At 53.1% G+C, this 14,540-nt stretch overlaps 1 protein-coding gene across 1 annotated transcript in view; it reads right to left on the reverse strand.

Annotated features, from left to right (window-relative positions):
• Positions 1–14,540, reverse strand: part of LOC142301592 (uncharacterized) — a 118,884-nt gene that overhangs the window by 9,504 nt on the left and 94,840 nt on the right. The window contains exon 19 of the mRNA XM_075342619.1: positions 3,312–3,403. Coding sequence (XP_075198734.1) covers positions 3,312–3,403 — 92 coding nt within the window. The remainder of the gene's footprint in view (positions 1–3,311; positions 3,404–14,540) is intronic.

Genomic DNA, 14,540 nt, shown 5'->3' on the forward strand with positions numbered 1-14,540 from the left:
GAGGAAAAGAGAGCAAGGGGGGAGAAGAGAGCGAGGGGGGAGAAGAGAGCGAGGGGGGAGAAGAGAGCGAGGGGGGGAGAAGAGAGCGAGGGGGGGAGAAGAGAGCGAGGGGGGGAGAAGAGAGAGAGGGGGGAGAAGAGAGAGAGGGGGGAGAAGAGAGAGAGGGGGGAGAAGAGAGAGAGGGGGGGAGAAGAGAGAGGGGGGGAGAAGAGAGAGAGGGGGGGAGAAGAGAGAGGGGGGGGAGAAGAGAGCGAGGGGGGGAGAAGAGAGAGAGGGGGGAGAAGAGAAAGAGGGGGAGGAGAAGAGAGGGGGGAGAGTAGAGAGGGGGGGAGAGAGAGGGGGGGAGAAGAGAGAGAGGGGGGAGAAGAGAGAGGGGGGGAAGAGAGAGGGGGGGAGAAGAGAGAGAGGGGGGGAGAAGAGAGAGAGGGGGGAAGAGAGGGGGGGAGAGAGGGGGGAGAAGAGAGAGAGGGGGGGGAAGAGAGAGGGGGGGGGAAGAGAGAGGGGGGAGAAGAGAGAGGGGGGGAGAAGAGAGAGAGGGGGGGAGAAGAGTGGGGGGAGAGAAGAGAGTGGGGAAAGAAGAGGGGGGGGAAGAGGTGCTCTGTCATCAACTGTCTCCACTCTGTGACTTGTGGTGCAGGTGACAGAGTGCAGACAGTTGGTCCCATGCAGCAGGACAGATGGCAGAGCACAGCGGTGACATGCCTGTCAGTGTCTTGCTTCTGGGAGGAGCAGATGATCACACTGCCCGACACTGGCCACTCTCCTGACATCGCAGCAGAGCGGGCGGGTGGGGAGTGTGATCAGATACTTACGTGCAGGGGGGGATTCAGCTGAAGAACCCCCCTGCCCCGCGCCTCACCATCTGCAGGACGCTTTGCCGGCTCCACACTGACGTCCTCCGGATCCTCCACTCGATACTGGGCTGTGATGTGCGGTAGTCACCGCCCACAGCCCTGTCACTCAATCTGAGTGGTGCCAGCCTCCTGTGACGTACCCGACCAGTTTGAGAGCCCGGAAATGCCGGGACGTCAGAGGATGCTGGCGGCCACAGCTCCAGGGGGTCATGTGACCGGCACTGAGCGTGCAGCATAGCGCCGCTCAGTGCCAGAAATGGAAATACAAGCCAATGGAGAAAATACCTAGAATTGTAAGTAGAACTTCTACAGAAAATAAAAAAATGGGTGAACCACCCCTTTAATGCCCCCCCTCCCAGAGCCGAGAATATCAGCCCGCAGCTGCCCCGGGACTGTCACATCCAGTATGCGACAGTCCCGGAGTGTCCCCGGCTCTTCCAGATTGCCGTGATGCGGTGGCAATCCAGGTAATAACGAGTTAATAGCAGCGCATCGCTGCCACTAAGTCCTGGCTTAATCATGACAGCGTCTATGAGATAGCTTTTATGATTAACCCGTAAGTAAAGTGAATAAACACACACCGAAAAATCCTTTATTTTAAATAAAACACAAAAAATCCCCCTCTTTCACCACTTTATTAACCCACCCAACACACAGCTCCGGCGGAATCCACCGAGGTCCCACGACACTTGCATCCAGTCTGACACATACTCAATGCAGCGTCGTAGCGAGACTGCAGAGGTAACTACAGGTCATTTCTCATGGTCGGTAATGTGAACACATTCCCGCTCGCAAGAAATGCAGTGTGTCCTCACAGGGACTCTATCGATTGATTGATCTGTCCTCTATCTATTGATTATCTATCCATCTATCCTTCTATCTATCTATCCATTATCTATCCTTCTATCCATCTATCCATCCATATATCATCTATCCACCTATCCATCTATCCATCCATCTATCCATCTATCCACCTATCCATCTATCCATCCATCCATCTCTCTATCTATATCTCTCTATCCATTATCTCTCTATCCATTATTTATCTATCTATCTATCTATCTATCTATCTATCCATTATCTATCCCTCTCTCTATCTACCTATATCAGAAGGAAATGACCTTTTTTTTTCTTTTTTTCCAATGTGCTTTATTGCATTGAATGCATTAAAACACGGTGATGAGGTGGTGAACGGGAATAGACCCACTGGACCACAGTTGGCAGCCGGGCTTACCCTGACGACGGACGTACTTGACTAAGCGTCTACCCAAGCAGACGCCAGGTACCACTCCCAGGGCAGTGACTGGGACTGTGGCAGCTGAGTGGAGCCAGGTGACAGCAGGAACGGGGTCAGGTAATTGATAGGACAGGCAGAACGGGCACTAGCAGGACAAACAGGGCAGAAACAGAAACAGACTGGATGGGAGCAGGTGCACAGGTATAGGACATCAGGCTCAAGTCATTCGGCACAGGACATCAGGAGGGACTCCGGTCATCAGGGAATAGCATCGGGACTTCAGACATCTGGTTCGGTTATCAGGCACGGATCACCGAGCACGGGACATCAGACATCAGGCTTGAGACAGAGGTGCAGCCAGGAGCCAGAGGCAGACAGAATGGCTGGGGCAAGCGGGTATGGAAGGAAAGGCCGGGATCGGTGACAGGTGCAAGAAGATGAACACAGATAAGGTAGATACAGCAGACTCAGAGCTGGTTACATGCAGGACTGGTGCTGGATACTGGCAGACCAGTGCAGACAGGCTGGACCAATTGTTGTAATATTAAATCCTAACGACAGCTCTGGCCCCTCCCATCAGAGGAGGGGGCCTTAAATTCCTGGTGCCTCCCAGCAATAGGCTGGGGGCACCTTTGCAAAGGGTGAACGCTTCTTTTCAAATGGACAGGAAGCGTGCGTGCCGTCTATGCTGGAGACCAGGAAACCCTGTGCAGCATGCGCAGGGCCTGGCGTCTAGGTGGGAGCAGGAGACACACATGTAAGCATCTGCGGAGGGGGCGCGAGCCAGGGACCTCAAACGTGGATGGCAGCGCAGGGGCGCAGACAACCACGTGACACATGGTTAGCCATACAGGTGAGTAGAGGACCACGCACCATGAGGATGGCCATAGGAGAGGACAGGGAACCGATACAGGGAATGCAGAGGACCACTCAGCACATGCACGCCCACAGGAACAAGCCGGCAGCCTAGGAGGTAAAGGCATCCGTATTCCTGCTGGTCTGGGGGGGAGAGGAGAGAGCAGGGACAGATATGCTGGCGCTACAGTAGTAAACAATAGAATTAGAAATCCCTACATTCATGAGAAGAGATAAGATTTTATTAGTAAGTAAATTGGTTGTTCTTTTTTACAACCACTTTGATGATGAGAGTATCCCTTTAAGATGATTGCTCATTAGACTGTGGAAGAATAGGCAGAAGCATATGCGGTATCTGCAGTTACCTGTCTCTCCTGGTCTGCATGATGTAGGTCCGCTCGCGTTTCACCATCTCCAGATGCTCCTTCACTGCAGACTTTTGACGCTCTACATCTCCCTATGTATGGGAAGATTAGAACAATCAGATCTTTACAATGTCACCATGTGGATTATATCCAAATCTGAGGTGATTTTTGAACCCATTCACCACATATTCAGTCTTTTTAAACTTTCTATCATCTCTTCTGCTGTAATCCTTTCATCAATGAATTCATACATTGTAATACTTTGTTTTATAAATGTATATATATTGTAACAATTTGTACCCATGTCCCCTATTAGCATGAAGAAGTTATTTAAGGACGCACCTCCCATGAAATGATCACCTCTGAAGAAGACAATGCTGATTGTACGCCGCTTCCTACAGCAATAGGCTGATGATTGCATTATACCGCTCACAATGTACTTTTCCCCTTTTAGAGACAGTCAATTTTTCATAGGAAGACAATCAGGCTGGGGCCATAGGACGACTTTGATTGTGAACAAGATTATCTTGGTGTCGCTGCTGTATCACAGCATAATACAAATGAATGGGGTCACATAGTCACCCAAAGGTACCGCGACCACGACAAGCAAATGAAGGCCTATGGAACCTTGTTCTGACGTGCCCTAGGCTTACATTGTAAAGGTCATTTTCGGGTCATGTAAAGCGCATTGTGACCCGAGAGTCTGCAGAGCAGTGACGCCACTGAGAAGACAATGTGTCTTGATTAGGAGCGTCTAAGCCAGAGGTCTCAAACATGCGGACTGCATTGCGGCCCCCTAGGCTGCCTCTTGTGGCTCGCAGACCCTGTGACAATTGCTGCCCAATACAGGGTGCCGGAGCTGGCAGGGCTTTACTTCCTTTGAATCATATGCGGCGCCACAGTGCTCTATGCACTATACCAATGGCTGCCACCAGTGTATGATGTCACCTGCTTGCCTCTGATTGGCTGACTGCTGCCATTGGTATAGTGCTTAGCGCTCTGCGGCACCGCAAATGATTCAAACTTAAGGAAGTAAAGCCCTGCTGGCGCCGGCTCCTTGCATTGGGCTGCGTTCATCACGGCGTCTGCAAGCCACAAGAGGCAGGTACGTGCTCATGATCAGGACCCGCTGTGTCCTTGACATGGAAGGTCCTGACCTCTGGGGTTGCGAGTCTCCTCTGCAGGAGATCAAAGCTCCTCGTGCCCACTATCCAGGTTTGGGCAGTTGCGGTCTATCTCTTCTGTTCTCCCTGCGGAGGATGCTTGCGACTCTGTAGCAAACAATTGACATGCTGCGGCTCGGAAAGCCACACCGCAGGTCAGTGTTTGTAGCATGCATTGTGTCCCGGCGATGTGCTGACGGGGGGCGTATGTCTATCGCCTGGACTCCTGGTGTCTTCCCCATGCATCGCGGCGTTACAGACTTTTTGTCATGTGATGCAGTGACTCACAGGGGGCGGACCCTGGGACTCCCTTGTACGATGACGCACTTCCCTGTCTGCGCGTCGCTTTGGGGTGCACAGCGCATGCGCCAATGATATAACCAATCACATCGGCCGGGGATGTGTACTTATAGACACTTCCTGTCAGTATGGCGCCACACACCCCTGACGAAGGCTATTGCTGAAACATACTTAGGGGACTTGGCGCCATTCCAGCGGGATGTTTAATTATGGTGTAACTTCTTTATGCTGGTTATTTTGATACATGTCTTCCATAAAAAAACATTTTCAATTTTTGCTGTGGATCTTATGTGCCGCCCAGTACGATCCTGTTCGTGATGCCAAAGTTTTCGAGGTGTGCCTCCCCTGCAGCAGTTGGACTTCTCGGATCCGGGGGTTTTGCTGTGGTTTGAGGGTCCCCGGACCCAGGGCTCAGCGGCCACTCGAATAAAAGGAGGGGAAATATTTACAAGAGACAGTTCGTGACGCCACCTGTGGTTGCGGTAACGAGGAGTACTGCCGCTGCCGATGGGAGTACCCGGGGCTGATGGAGTGGGGCAGCTAGATGGTGATCCCTCCACGGGTAGGGAAGGCCCCGGGGCTCTGGAGCGAGGTGGAACGGTATGGTGGAGGTGATTTGGGCAGGTCAGGATGCGGGGAGGCAAGTGTATTCACTCAGGCGATGCAGTCGTTAGTGCGGCCAATAAGCAGACTCTGACACAGAAGTAAACCAAGTCTCTGGGTGCCGCTGCCACTCTGGGTAGCCCGTCCGGGTGTCCGTCACCGCTGATATTGCTTAGTGGTCCGGAGCTTGCCTCCATGCACAATTGTGTAGATGTTCCTGAGTGACCCTTCGGCCTGAAGCTGTCAGGGTCCCGCTCCCTATAGTGATATAGTGGAGCTGTGCTCTCGATGGCTGACACTTGGGATTTCAGTGAGCTGCATAAGCTGGAAAGCCCTATCCCCCTCGTTGTCTTGATGCCTTCGATCTCTGAGCTCTTGGGGAAAGTTCATAAAGAGACTATCCTCCACAGGTGAATTATCAGGTCGCGTGAAGCTACTCCCTGATCTAGGGCCCTGTACCCCGCTGTGCTCGGTACCGGTCCGGTTTCTGGACTTCTGCTGCTGACTGTTCTCCAAAACTAAGTCTGTTCACCCTCTCCCAATACCCTGCGACCGGGTCTCCGACTTCTCTGGTCCAAGACCACCGTCTGCGACTCAACCAAGGTCACACAGGGAGCTCCAACTCCCTCAGCTCCTCACTCTTTGAGGGCTACTACTCGACTCCAGGGAGCTGCTACTCCCAGCTCCTCACTCTTTGGGAGATACTGCTGAACTGACTTACTCCCTCTCACCAGTCTGCCTGACCCCTAGGTGGGTGGCCTTATTCCAGCTAGACCACAGGGTGTGCTGTGGTTAGGATTTGAGTGTTGATGGAAGCAATACCAGTGTGTAGGAACCCAGAACCATGGAGGGTGGGTTCTGCACCATGAGAGACAGGGGTGCAGTTCCCTGTGACACCCTGATAGAGTCAAGGGTGTCACACTTACATTGGAACATTGGTATTTGTATCATATTTTATTGCCATCATTTTTGTACTATTTATATTACAACTGGTTTCCTGTCTCCTGCTGCACTGGTATGCCACCTAGTGCACATTCTTTGTTATTACATACCCCTCTCTCTCTTTTTTTGTTTTATTTTACTTAATAAAGATTATATATATTTAAAAAAAATCATATTTATTTGGTTCAAACTTTGTGTATTGGTTTTGTATGTTATTCTTTGAACCTGTTACCCATGGCTATTTCTGAGTAATAGGTGGTGGGATCTTATACTATCACTGGACAGTGGTGTAACTAGAGTTTGATGGGCCCCAGTACAAAGTTCAGACCTGGACCGCCCCTCCACATACACCGACATTTGGGGTACGGGATAATGACACTGACACTCGGGGTACAGGATAATGATGCTGACACTTGGCTACTACCCACAGCACCCAGATTTCTCATGATCTGAAATCCCTCTATCAGCCCCCAGATTTCCTATTTCCAGATATCTGATATCCATCTTGTCCTCGGCACCCAGCTTTCCCATGCTCTGCTATACATCTTTCCCTCAGCACCCAGCTTTCCCATATCAGAGCATGGGAAAACTGGGTGCTGAGGGAAAGAGCCTTTTTCCCCTCAGCACTAAACGTTCTCATCCCCTGATTGTATCTTTGTCCCCCCTTGTATATAGTTCTCCAAATACAATAATGGCCCCAACATTGCCTTCCAAACAGTATAAAGGGTCACACATAACCCTTCATATATTAGAATACACTTCCATAGTCCTCCATGTATTATAATGCATTTCCCATAGTTCTCCATGCATTATAATTCACCCCATAGTACTCAATATATAATACTGCACCACATAGTCCTCCATATATTATAATGCACCCCCATAATCCTCCATGTATAAAGTAGTCCTTCAATTATTATCATGAATTTCTCATAGTTCTCTGTGTATTATAATTCACCACATAGTTCTCTGTGTATTATACTGCACCACATAGGCCTCCATATATTATTATGCAGCCCTATAGTCCTCCATGTATAAAGTAGCCCTCATAGCCCTCCAATTATTATAATGAATTTCTCGTAGTTCTCCATATACTATAATTCACCCCATAGTACTCCATATATTATACTGCACCACATAGTCCCCAATGTTTTATAATGCACCCCCATAGTCCATGTATAAGGTAGGCTCCATAGTCCTCCATATATTATAATGTGGCCCCCATAGTCCTATATGTATTATAACGCAACCCCATAAAACTTCATATTGTATTATGCAGCCCCATACCCCTCCATGTATAATGCACCCCTATATTCCATGTATAAAGTGTCCTTCATTTTGTATTATGCAGCCTCCCCAGTCCTCCATGTATAATAATGCAGCCAGCCTCTCCAGGCCTCCATGTATAATGTAGCAGCCAGCCTCTCCAGGCCTCCCTGTATAATGCAGCCTCTCCAGGCCTCCATGTTTAATATAGCAGCCAGCCTCTCCAGGCTATAGCAGCCAGCCTCCCCAGGCCTCCATGTATAATGCAGCCTCCCCAGGCCTCCATGTATAATGAAGCCTCCCCAGGCCTCCATGTATAATGAAGCCTCCCCAGGCCTCCATGTATAATACAGCCAGCCTCTCCAGGACTCCATGTATAATATAGCAGCCAGCCTCTCCAGGCCTCCATGTATAATGCAGCCTCTCCAGGCCTCCATGTATAATATAGCAGCCAGCCTCTCCAGGCCTCCATGTTTAATATAGCAGCCAGCCTACCCAGGCCTCCATGTATAATGCAGCCTCCCCAGGCCTCCATGTATAATGAAGCCTCCCCAGGCCTCCATGTATAATGCAGTATCTCCAGGCCTCCATGTATAATGCAGCCTCTCCAGGCCTCCATGTATAATGCAGCCTCTCCAGGCCTCCATGTATAATAATGCAGCCTCCCCAGACCTCCATGTATAATGCAGCCTCTCCAGGCCTCCATGTATAATAATGCAGCCTCTCCAGGCCTCCATGTATAATAATGCAGCCTCCCCAGACCTCCATGTATAATGCAGCCTCTCCAGGCCTCCATGTATAATAATGCAGCCTCCCCAGACCTCCATGTCCTCACTGCTTTCCTCTTCCACCGCTGCTCGTTCTCCCCTCTCCTCGTTCTCCCGGGGCTCTGGGCGGCGCCCTCCCGTCCTGCACTCTGTGCACTCAGCACAACAGTCGCATGGGAGTGACATCACCACGCAGGCACAGGGGGAGAATGATGATGCATAACGCGGCACCGGCCGCGCTATGCTTCATCATTACTGTGCGCGGTGACGGGGGAGCCGCCGCAGCCGCTGACACCAGGCAGCGGGTCATATAGTGGCCGCGTGGTCTGTGACAGATCAGCGCAGCTCCTCTCTCACTGAAAGGAGATGGCTGCTGATCTGCCTTTGTTACCATTAAATATGCTTTTTTATATATAAACTTAAACAAAAAAAGTGCACATTTGTTATAATAAGCAAGCAAAAAATGTTCAAGAAAGTGATCCAAAGGTGTATAGAAAAATAAATATGGTATCACTAAAAATGTCACTTTGTCCTGCAAAGAATGTGGTCCCTTGCAAAAATGTTTTTCTATGTGCGGCCCATACACCCAGCTGAGTTTGCGACCCCTGGTCTAAGTGATCTGTAGGAACCAGAAATCTTAATGGTTGGTAGGGGATCAAATACTTATTACTCTCTGCAAAATGGAAATAAATGTATATAAATTTATACAATGTGATTTTCTGGATTTTGGATATTCTTTCATTGTTAAAATTAACCTACCCTTAAAATTACAGACTGTTCATGTCTTTGTCAGTGGGCAAACTTACAAAATCAGCAAGGGATCAAATACTTATTTCCTTCACTGTATATGGAAAAACTTATGGTTTCATTTCAAAGTGCAACTCATCCCGCAAAAAACAGACTCATATGGCAAGATAGAAAGCCACGGACCCACTTGGGGGGAGGGGCGACATGACCAAGGGGGAGGTAGGGAGTGATGGGTTAATAGGGACAGTGGTATATGCCTAATATGGCTTTGGGGGATGGTTTTAGCCGGGGAGGAAGAGGAGGAGCAGGGAAAGGGTTAGCTGGGAGAGGAAGGAGTTACCTCCTCTTCTGTTTCCGGACGCCGAACGATCTGCACGTGCACCTCCATGGCAGATCTTCAGGAGCTCCAGCGTCTGATTCAGGCAGCGGTCGCAGCGCACGGGCCCCTGGCAGTGCAGACCCACATCAGGGCTGCCGGGGTTAACCCGTCGGCGCTTGCCCCTCGTCCCCCCAGCAGCGGCGGGCGCCAGTCGCGGCCCCCCCGCAGGTATTCCCCGGGCGCGGGGGGGGCGAGGAGGAGATGTAAGAGCCCCTCCAGGGACCCTCCGCAGAGTGCAGCGCAGCAGCAGCGTCTGGCTGCTGCAGAGGCCGGCGGGAGGAATCTTCGTTCCAGCCGCGGCGGTCGGGAGGTGGGAGTGGCCAGCACGGGGCCTGCTTCCGGTCCCGGCCTCCGGGCTGGAGTTACTGAGACTGCAGCGGCTCCAGGCCGGGAGCGCGCTCGGCGCAGGAGAGAGGCCAGCAGATCCCCCTGCAGTCGGCGGGGGGACCGCGGGGCTGCACGTGGCGGTAGGTCCGGCGCCGGGGGGGGGTCTGCGGTGCCTGACCCCGGTGCGGCTGAGAGAAGGAGTGACGGCGGGAGCCCTGCGGCAACCGCCGGGTCACTCAGTACCGCTGTGCAGCCCCCGGATGTGGCAGTCTCCCGTGGGAGCGGGAGGACTCGGCGGATGGAGGCCTGCAATAGCCCAGGAGGGCCAGAGGCGACGACGGCTGAGATCCGGAGCCGGGCGTCTGGTCGTCCGCGCCCAGAGGCCCCTTGCAGTCGGCAGGGGGGCGGGCGCAAGAGGTCGAGGCCCGGGGTGCCGGCGCGGGGGACAGGACGGTCTCCTGGGTTGTCACCCCGGGGCAAGAGATGGAGCGGGGATGACTCTGCCCACGCGGCGGCCCTGTCTGGCGGCCGTGGTGGGGGGGGTGCTGCGGCGGCGCCCCCCGGATGTCGGATGGAAGATGAGGCCAGCGGCGAGGAGGGGGAAGAGGCTTTCGGTTCGGAGGAGTCGGATGGACGACAGACGGAGGACAGCGAGGCGGCGGTCTCGGGAGACGCCGAGCGGCGGTCGGGTGAGACGGCCGCGGAGGCGGCAGGGGCTGCGCTGGCGGGGGGCTTCGGGGGGGGGGCGGCTGCGGCTACGGCAGCGCCCGCTGGTTTCGCAGTGTGGAGTCAATTGTTGGGGCTGTTGCAGGGGCTGGCGGCGGCTTCGGGAGCGGGGGGGGAGGGGGCCCAGGCGCCGGTGGCGGCGTGGGTGGGTGCAGCCGGTTTAGGGGCCTCGGCGGCGACGGGGGGTGACGGAGCGGGTGCGAGTAGAGGGGGGGGCGAAGGGGGGAGTGAGACGGGGGGGGGAAAGGAGAAGGGAAAGGAGAAGGAAAAGGAGAAGGAAAAGGAGAAGGAGGATGAGGTGGTGCGCTTAGATGATAGGGCTAAAAGCGAAGTTTATGTTTGTTTTGAGGGCCCGCTGGGGGCCCATTTAAAGAAGGAGGTGCGGGAAAAAATTTGGAAAGGGGAATATGTGGAGATATTTTCTCTGCTTCCCCTGGAGAAATTTAATTTGGATAGGGTTAAGCCGAGTGATTCCAAAAAGGAGAAGGACGAGGAGGAAAAGCGCCGTTATAGGCTTATTCCTCGGACTTTTGCCAACTGGCTACAGGCATTTGCGATTTTGGCGAGCGTGGTCGGGGAGAAGGAGCCGGAGCATTGTTCGGCTTTGTTCGGCTACATGGATGCGATAGGGGAGGCTTATCGAGTTTATGGCGGACTGGCGTGGCTGCGCTACGACGAGCAATTTAGGCAGCGGAAGGCATTGCGGCCAGATATGCGTTGGGACCATAAGGATATTTCCTTATGGATGCGATTGATGTCGGCACCGGCTCAGCCCTTTCGGGGGGGCGCCGGGGGTTCGGGGGGGGCCGGGTCCCCGGCAAGTTTCAAGAAAGGTTTGTGTTGGCAGTACAATGAAGGGCAGTGCAGGTTTGGAGCGGCGTGCCGTTTTAAGCATGAATGCTCCGGATGTGGGGGGGGACATAGCTTGTCCAAATGTTTTAAAAAAGGAAAAGGAAAGGCTGGTGATGGGGCTGGTAAGAGGGACGACGCCGGTGAAGGTAGAAGTGATGGTTCCGTTTTTAAATAGGTATCCGGACAAGGAGGCGGCGGCGTTGTTAAGTTCTGGTTTTTCGGATGGTTTTCATATTCCGTCGGTTGTTAATGCATCGGTTCCGCCGTATCGTAATTTGCGTTCCGCTCGGGATCACCCGGAAGTGGTGGATGAGAAGCTGGAAAGGGAGGTGGCTTTGGGCAGGATGGGCGGCCCTTATGTCGCCCCGCCGTGCGGGAATTTGGTGGTGTCACCGTTGGGGGTGGTACCAAAGAAGGAGCGGAATAAATTTCGGCTGATTCATCATTTGTCTTACCCGGAAGGGTTATCGGTGAATGATGGCATTGCGCCGGAGTTGTCGGCGGTATATTATGTGTCGTTCGATAAGGCGTTGGACCTGGTTAGGGCGGCGGGGCGGGGTGCATTGATGGCAAAGGCGGATGTGGAAGCAGCGTTTCGGTTGTTACCGGTTCATCCAGATAGTCAGCATTTGTTGGGTTGCTGGTGGGATGGCAGTTATTATGTTGATCGTTGTTTGCCAATGGGCTGTTCCATTTCGTGTTCGTACTTTGAGGCATTTAGTTCGTTTGTTGAGTGGGTGGTTCGGGACGTGTCCGGGCTTACGTCCATCATTCATTACTTGGATGATTTCCTGTGTGTCGGGCCGGCGGGTTCGATGGTTTGTGCGGGTTTGCTATTTGCGTTGCAAAAAGTTGCGGCCAGTTTCGGGATTCCTTTGGCGCCGGATAAGACGGAAGGCCCGGCGCCGGTGATGTGTTTTCTGGGAATTGAAATTGACACCATTGCTATGGAATGCAGGTTGCCGGCGGAGAAGGTCCGTGATTTGAGGTCCGCAGTGTCAGGGGTAAAAGCGGCGAAGAAGGTGCGGCTTAAGGCGGTGCAGTCTTTGCTTGGAAAATTGAATTTTGCTTGCAGAATTGTGCCAATGGGGAGAGTGTTTGCGAGGCGTTTGGCGACGGCGACGGCCGGGGTACGGTTGCCGGCGCATTTTGTGCGGATCACAAAGGCGATCAGGGACGATTTGGAAGTATGGGATCAATTTTTGCAGCATTTCAACGGCCGGACGCTGGTGATGGAGAGGGTGGCGTCTAACGGGGCGTTGCAGCTGTTTACGGATGCGGCGGGGTCGGCCGGGTTTGGGGCTGTCTTCAGAGGTCATTGGTGTGTCGGGCAGTGGCCACAGGCGTGGCGGGAGAGCGGCTTGGTTAGGAATTTGGCTCTGTTAGAGCTATTCCCCATTGTAGTGGCAGTGGAGCTATGGGGGTCGCACTTTGCCGGAAGGAAAGTGTGTTTTCATTGTGATAACCAGGCGGTGGTGCACGCGATTAACAACTTGTCTGCTAAGTCGGAGCCGGTGGTGGTGTATTTGCGGCATTTAGTGTTGAGATGTCTGCAGTTGAATGTGCAGGTAGTGGCAAGGCACGTTCCGGGTGTTGACAACGAGGTGGCTGATGCTTTGTCTCGTTTTCAGTTCAGCAGGTTTCGGGCGCTGTTGCCGTGGGCGGACGAAGTTGGAGTGGAGTGCCCCGAGGATTTGTGGCATCTGGTGAGGCGGTGATCTCAGACTTGATTCGGAACTCGGTGACCGAGGTGACTTGGTGCCGGTATGCTAAGGTGTGGGCTGAATGGGAGGAGTTGTTGCGTCTGATGTTTGGTGGGGAAAGCGTGGATTACTTGGTGGCTTTGTTGTCATTGGTGAGTACGGATTTTTCAGCCGGGCGATCGGCATCGGCTGTGGCACATCGGGTGTCGGCAGTGGCATTTTGGTTAAAAATGAGAGGGGAGCGTGATGTTTCACAGGATTTTCGGGTTCGTCAGGCTTTGCGGGGCTTTCGCCGTGGCGTACGGGAGAGGGACAAGAGGCGCCCTGTATCGTTTGGTTTGTTGAGACGGATGGTGGGTGGCCTGAGCGGCATTTGTGAGTCTGTGTACGAGACGGTTCTATTTACAACGGCTTTCGGTCTCGCTTTTTATGGGGCGTTCCGGATAGGCGAGCTGGTGAGCCCGTCCAGGGTGACGGGTGGTGGTTTGATGTTTGAGGACGTGCAAGTGAGCAGTAGTCAGGTGGAGTGCCGGATTCGCCGGTCAAAAATGGATCAGCTGGGCCGTGGTAGATTGGTGGTGTTATATGCGGTTCCAGGAGAGGAATTGTGCCCTGTGCGTTTAGTCGAGAGATTTATGGCCGTGAGGGGAGGCTTACCTGGCCCGTTGTTGCGGCATTTGAATGGGTCGTTTTTGTCGAGGTTTCAGTTTGTGGCGGTGCTGCGGCTAAGTCTACGTAACGCGGGGGAGCGCCCGGAGGAATTCGGGTCGCATTCATTCCGAATTGGTGCAGCAACGGAGGCAGCCCGTTGGGGGCTTGGAGATGAGGTGGTAAAGCGTATTGGTAGATGGGAATCTTCTTGTTTTCGGCGGTATGTGAGACCGCAGTTGTTGTAGCATCATGGGACTTTGGTTACGTGCGGAAGGTTTGAGGAAAGGGGTGTTTTTTGATGTGTTGGTGGTTGTGCTGTTATTGGTTTTGATATTTTCGTTTTGTTTTATTTGTTATAGGGAAGTGCCTGATCTGGATCTTGGGGCACTCCTTCGTATTTTGGGGTGCCCGTCGGGCGGAGGTCCGCCCGAATGGTCGACAGCTGGGTTTGGATCGTGCGCAGGCGACTGTTCGATGGATCGGAGTTCGGGGCATGGAGTGGGGCAGGGTGGTCCCGGAATTTCGTTTCCATTGTAAAGTTGAGCGGCCCCCGGATGTGCTGGTATTGCATGTGGGGGGTAATGATCTTGGTGCCAGGGCGTCGCGGGATTTGATCCGAGACATAAAGATTGATTTACTGCAGTTGTGGAAGCGGTATCCTGGTTTGCTGGTCGTATGGTCTGACATAGTGACCAGGTTGGCATGGAGAGGGGCTCGGTCGGTGGAGAAGGTTAATAAGGCCAGGGCCCAGGTGAATAGGGTAGTGGCTAGGTTTGTGACCAGGAATGGTGGGATTGTGGTAC

This window comes from Anomaloglossus baeobatrachus, chromosome 4, assembly GCF_048569485.1.
Source record: "Anomaloglossus baeobatrachus isolate aAnoBae1 chromosome 4, aAnoBae1.hap1, whole genome shotgun sequence".
Classification (NCBI taxonomy): Eukaryota; Metazoa; Chordata; class Amphibia; order Anura; family Aromobatidae; genus Anomaloglossus; species Anomaloglossus baeobatrachus.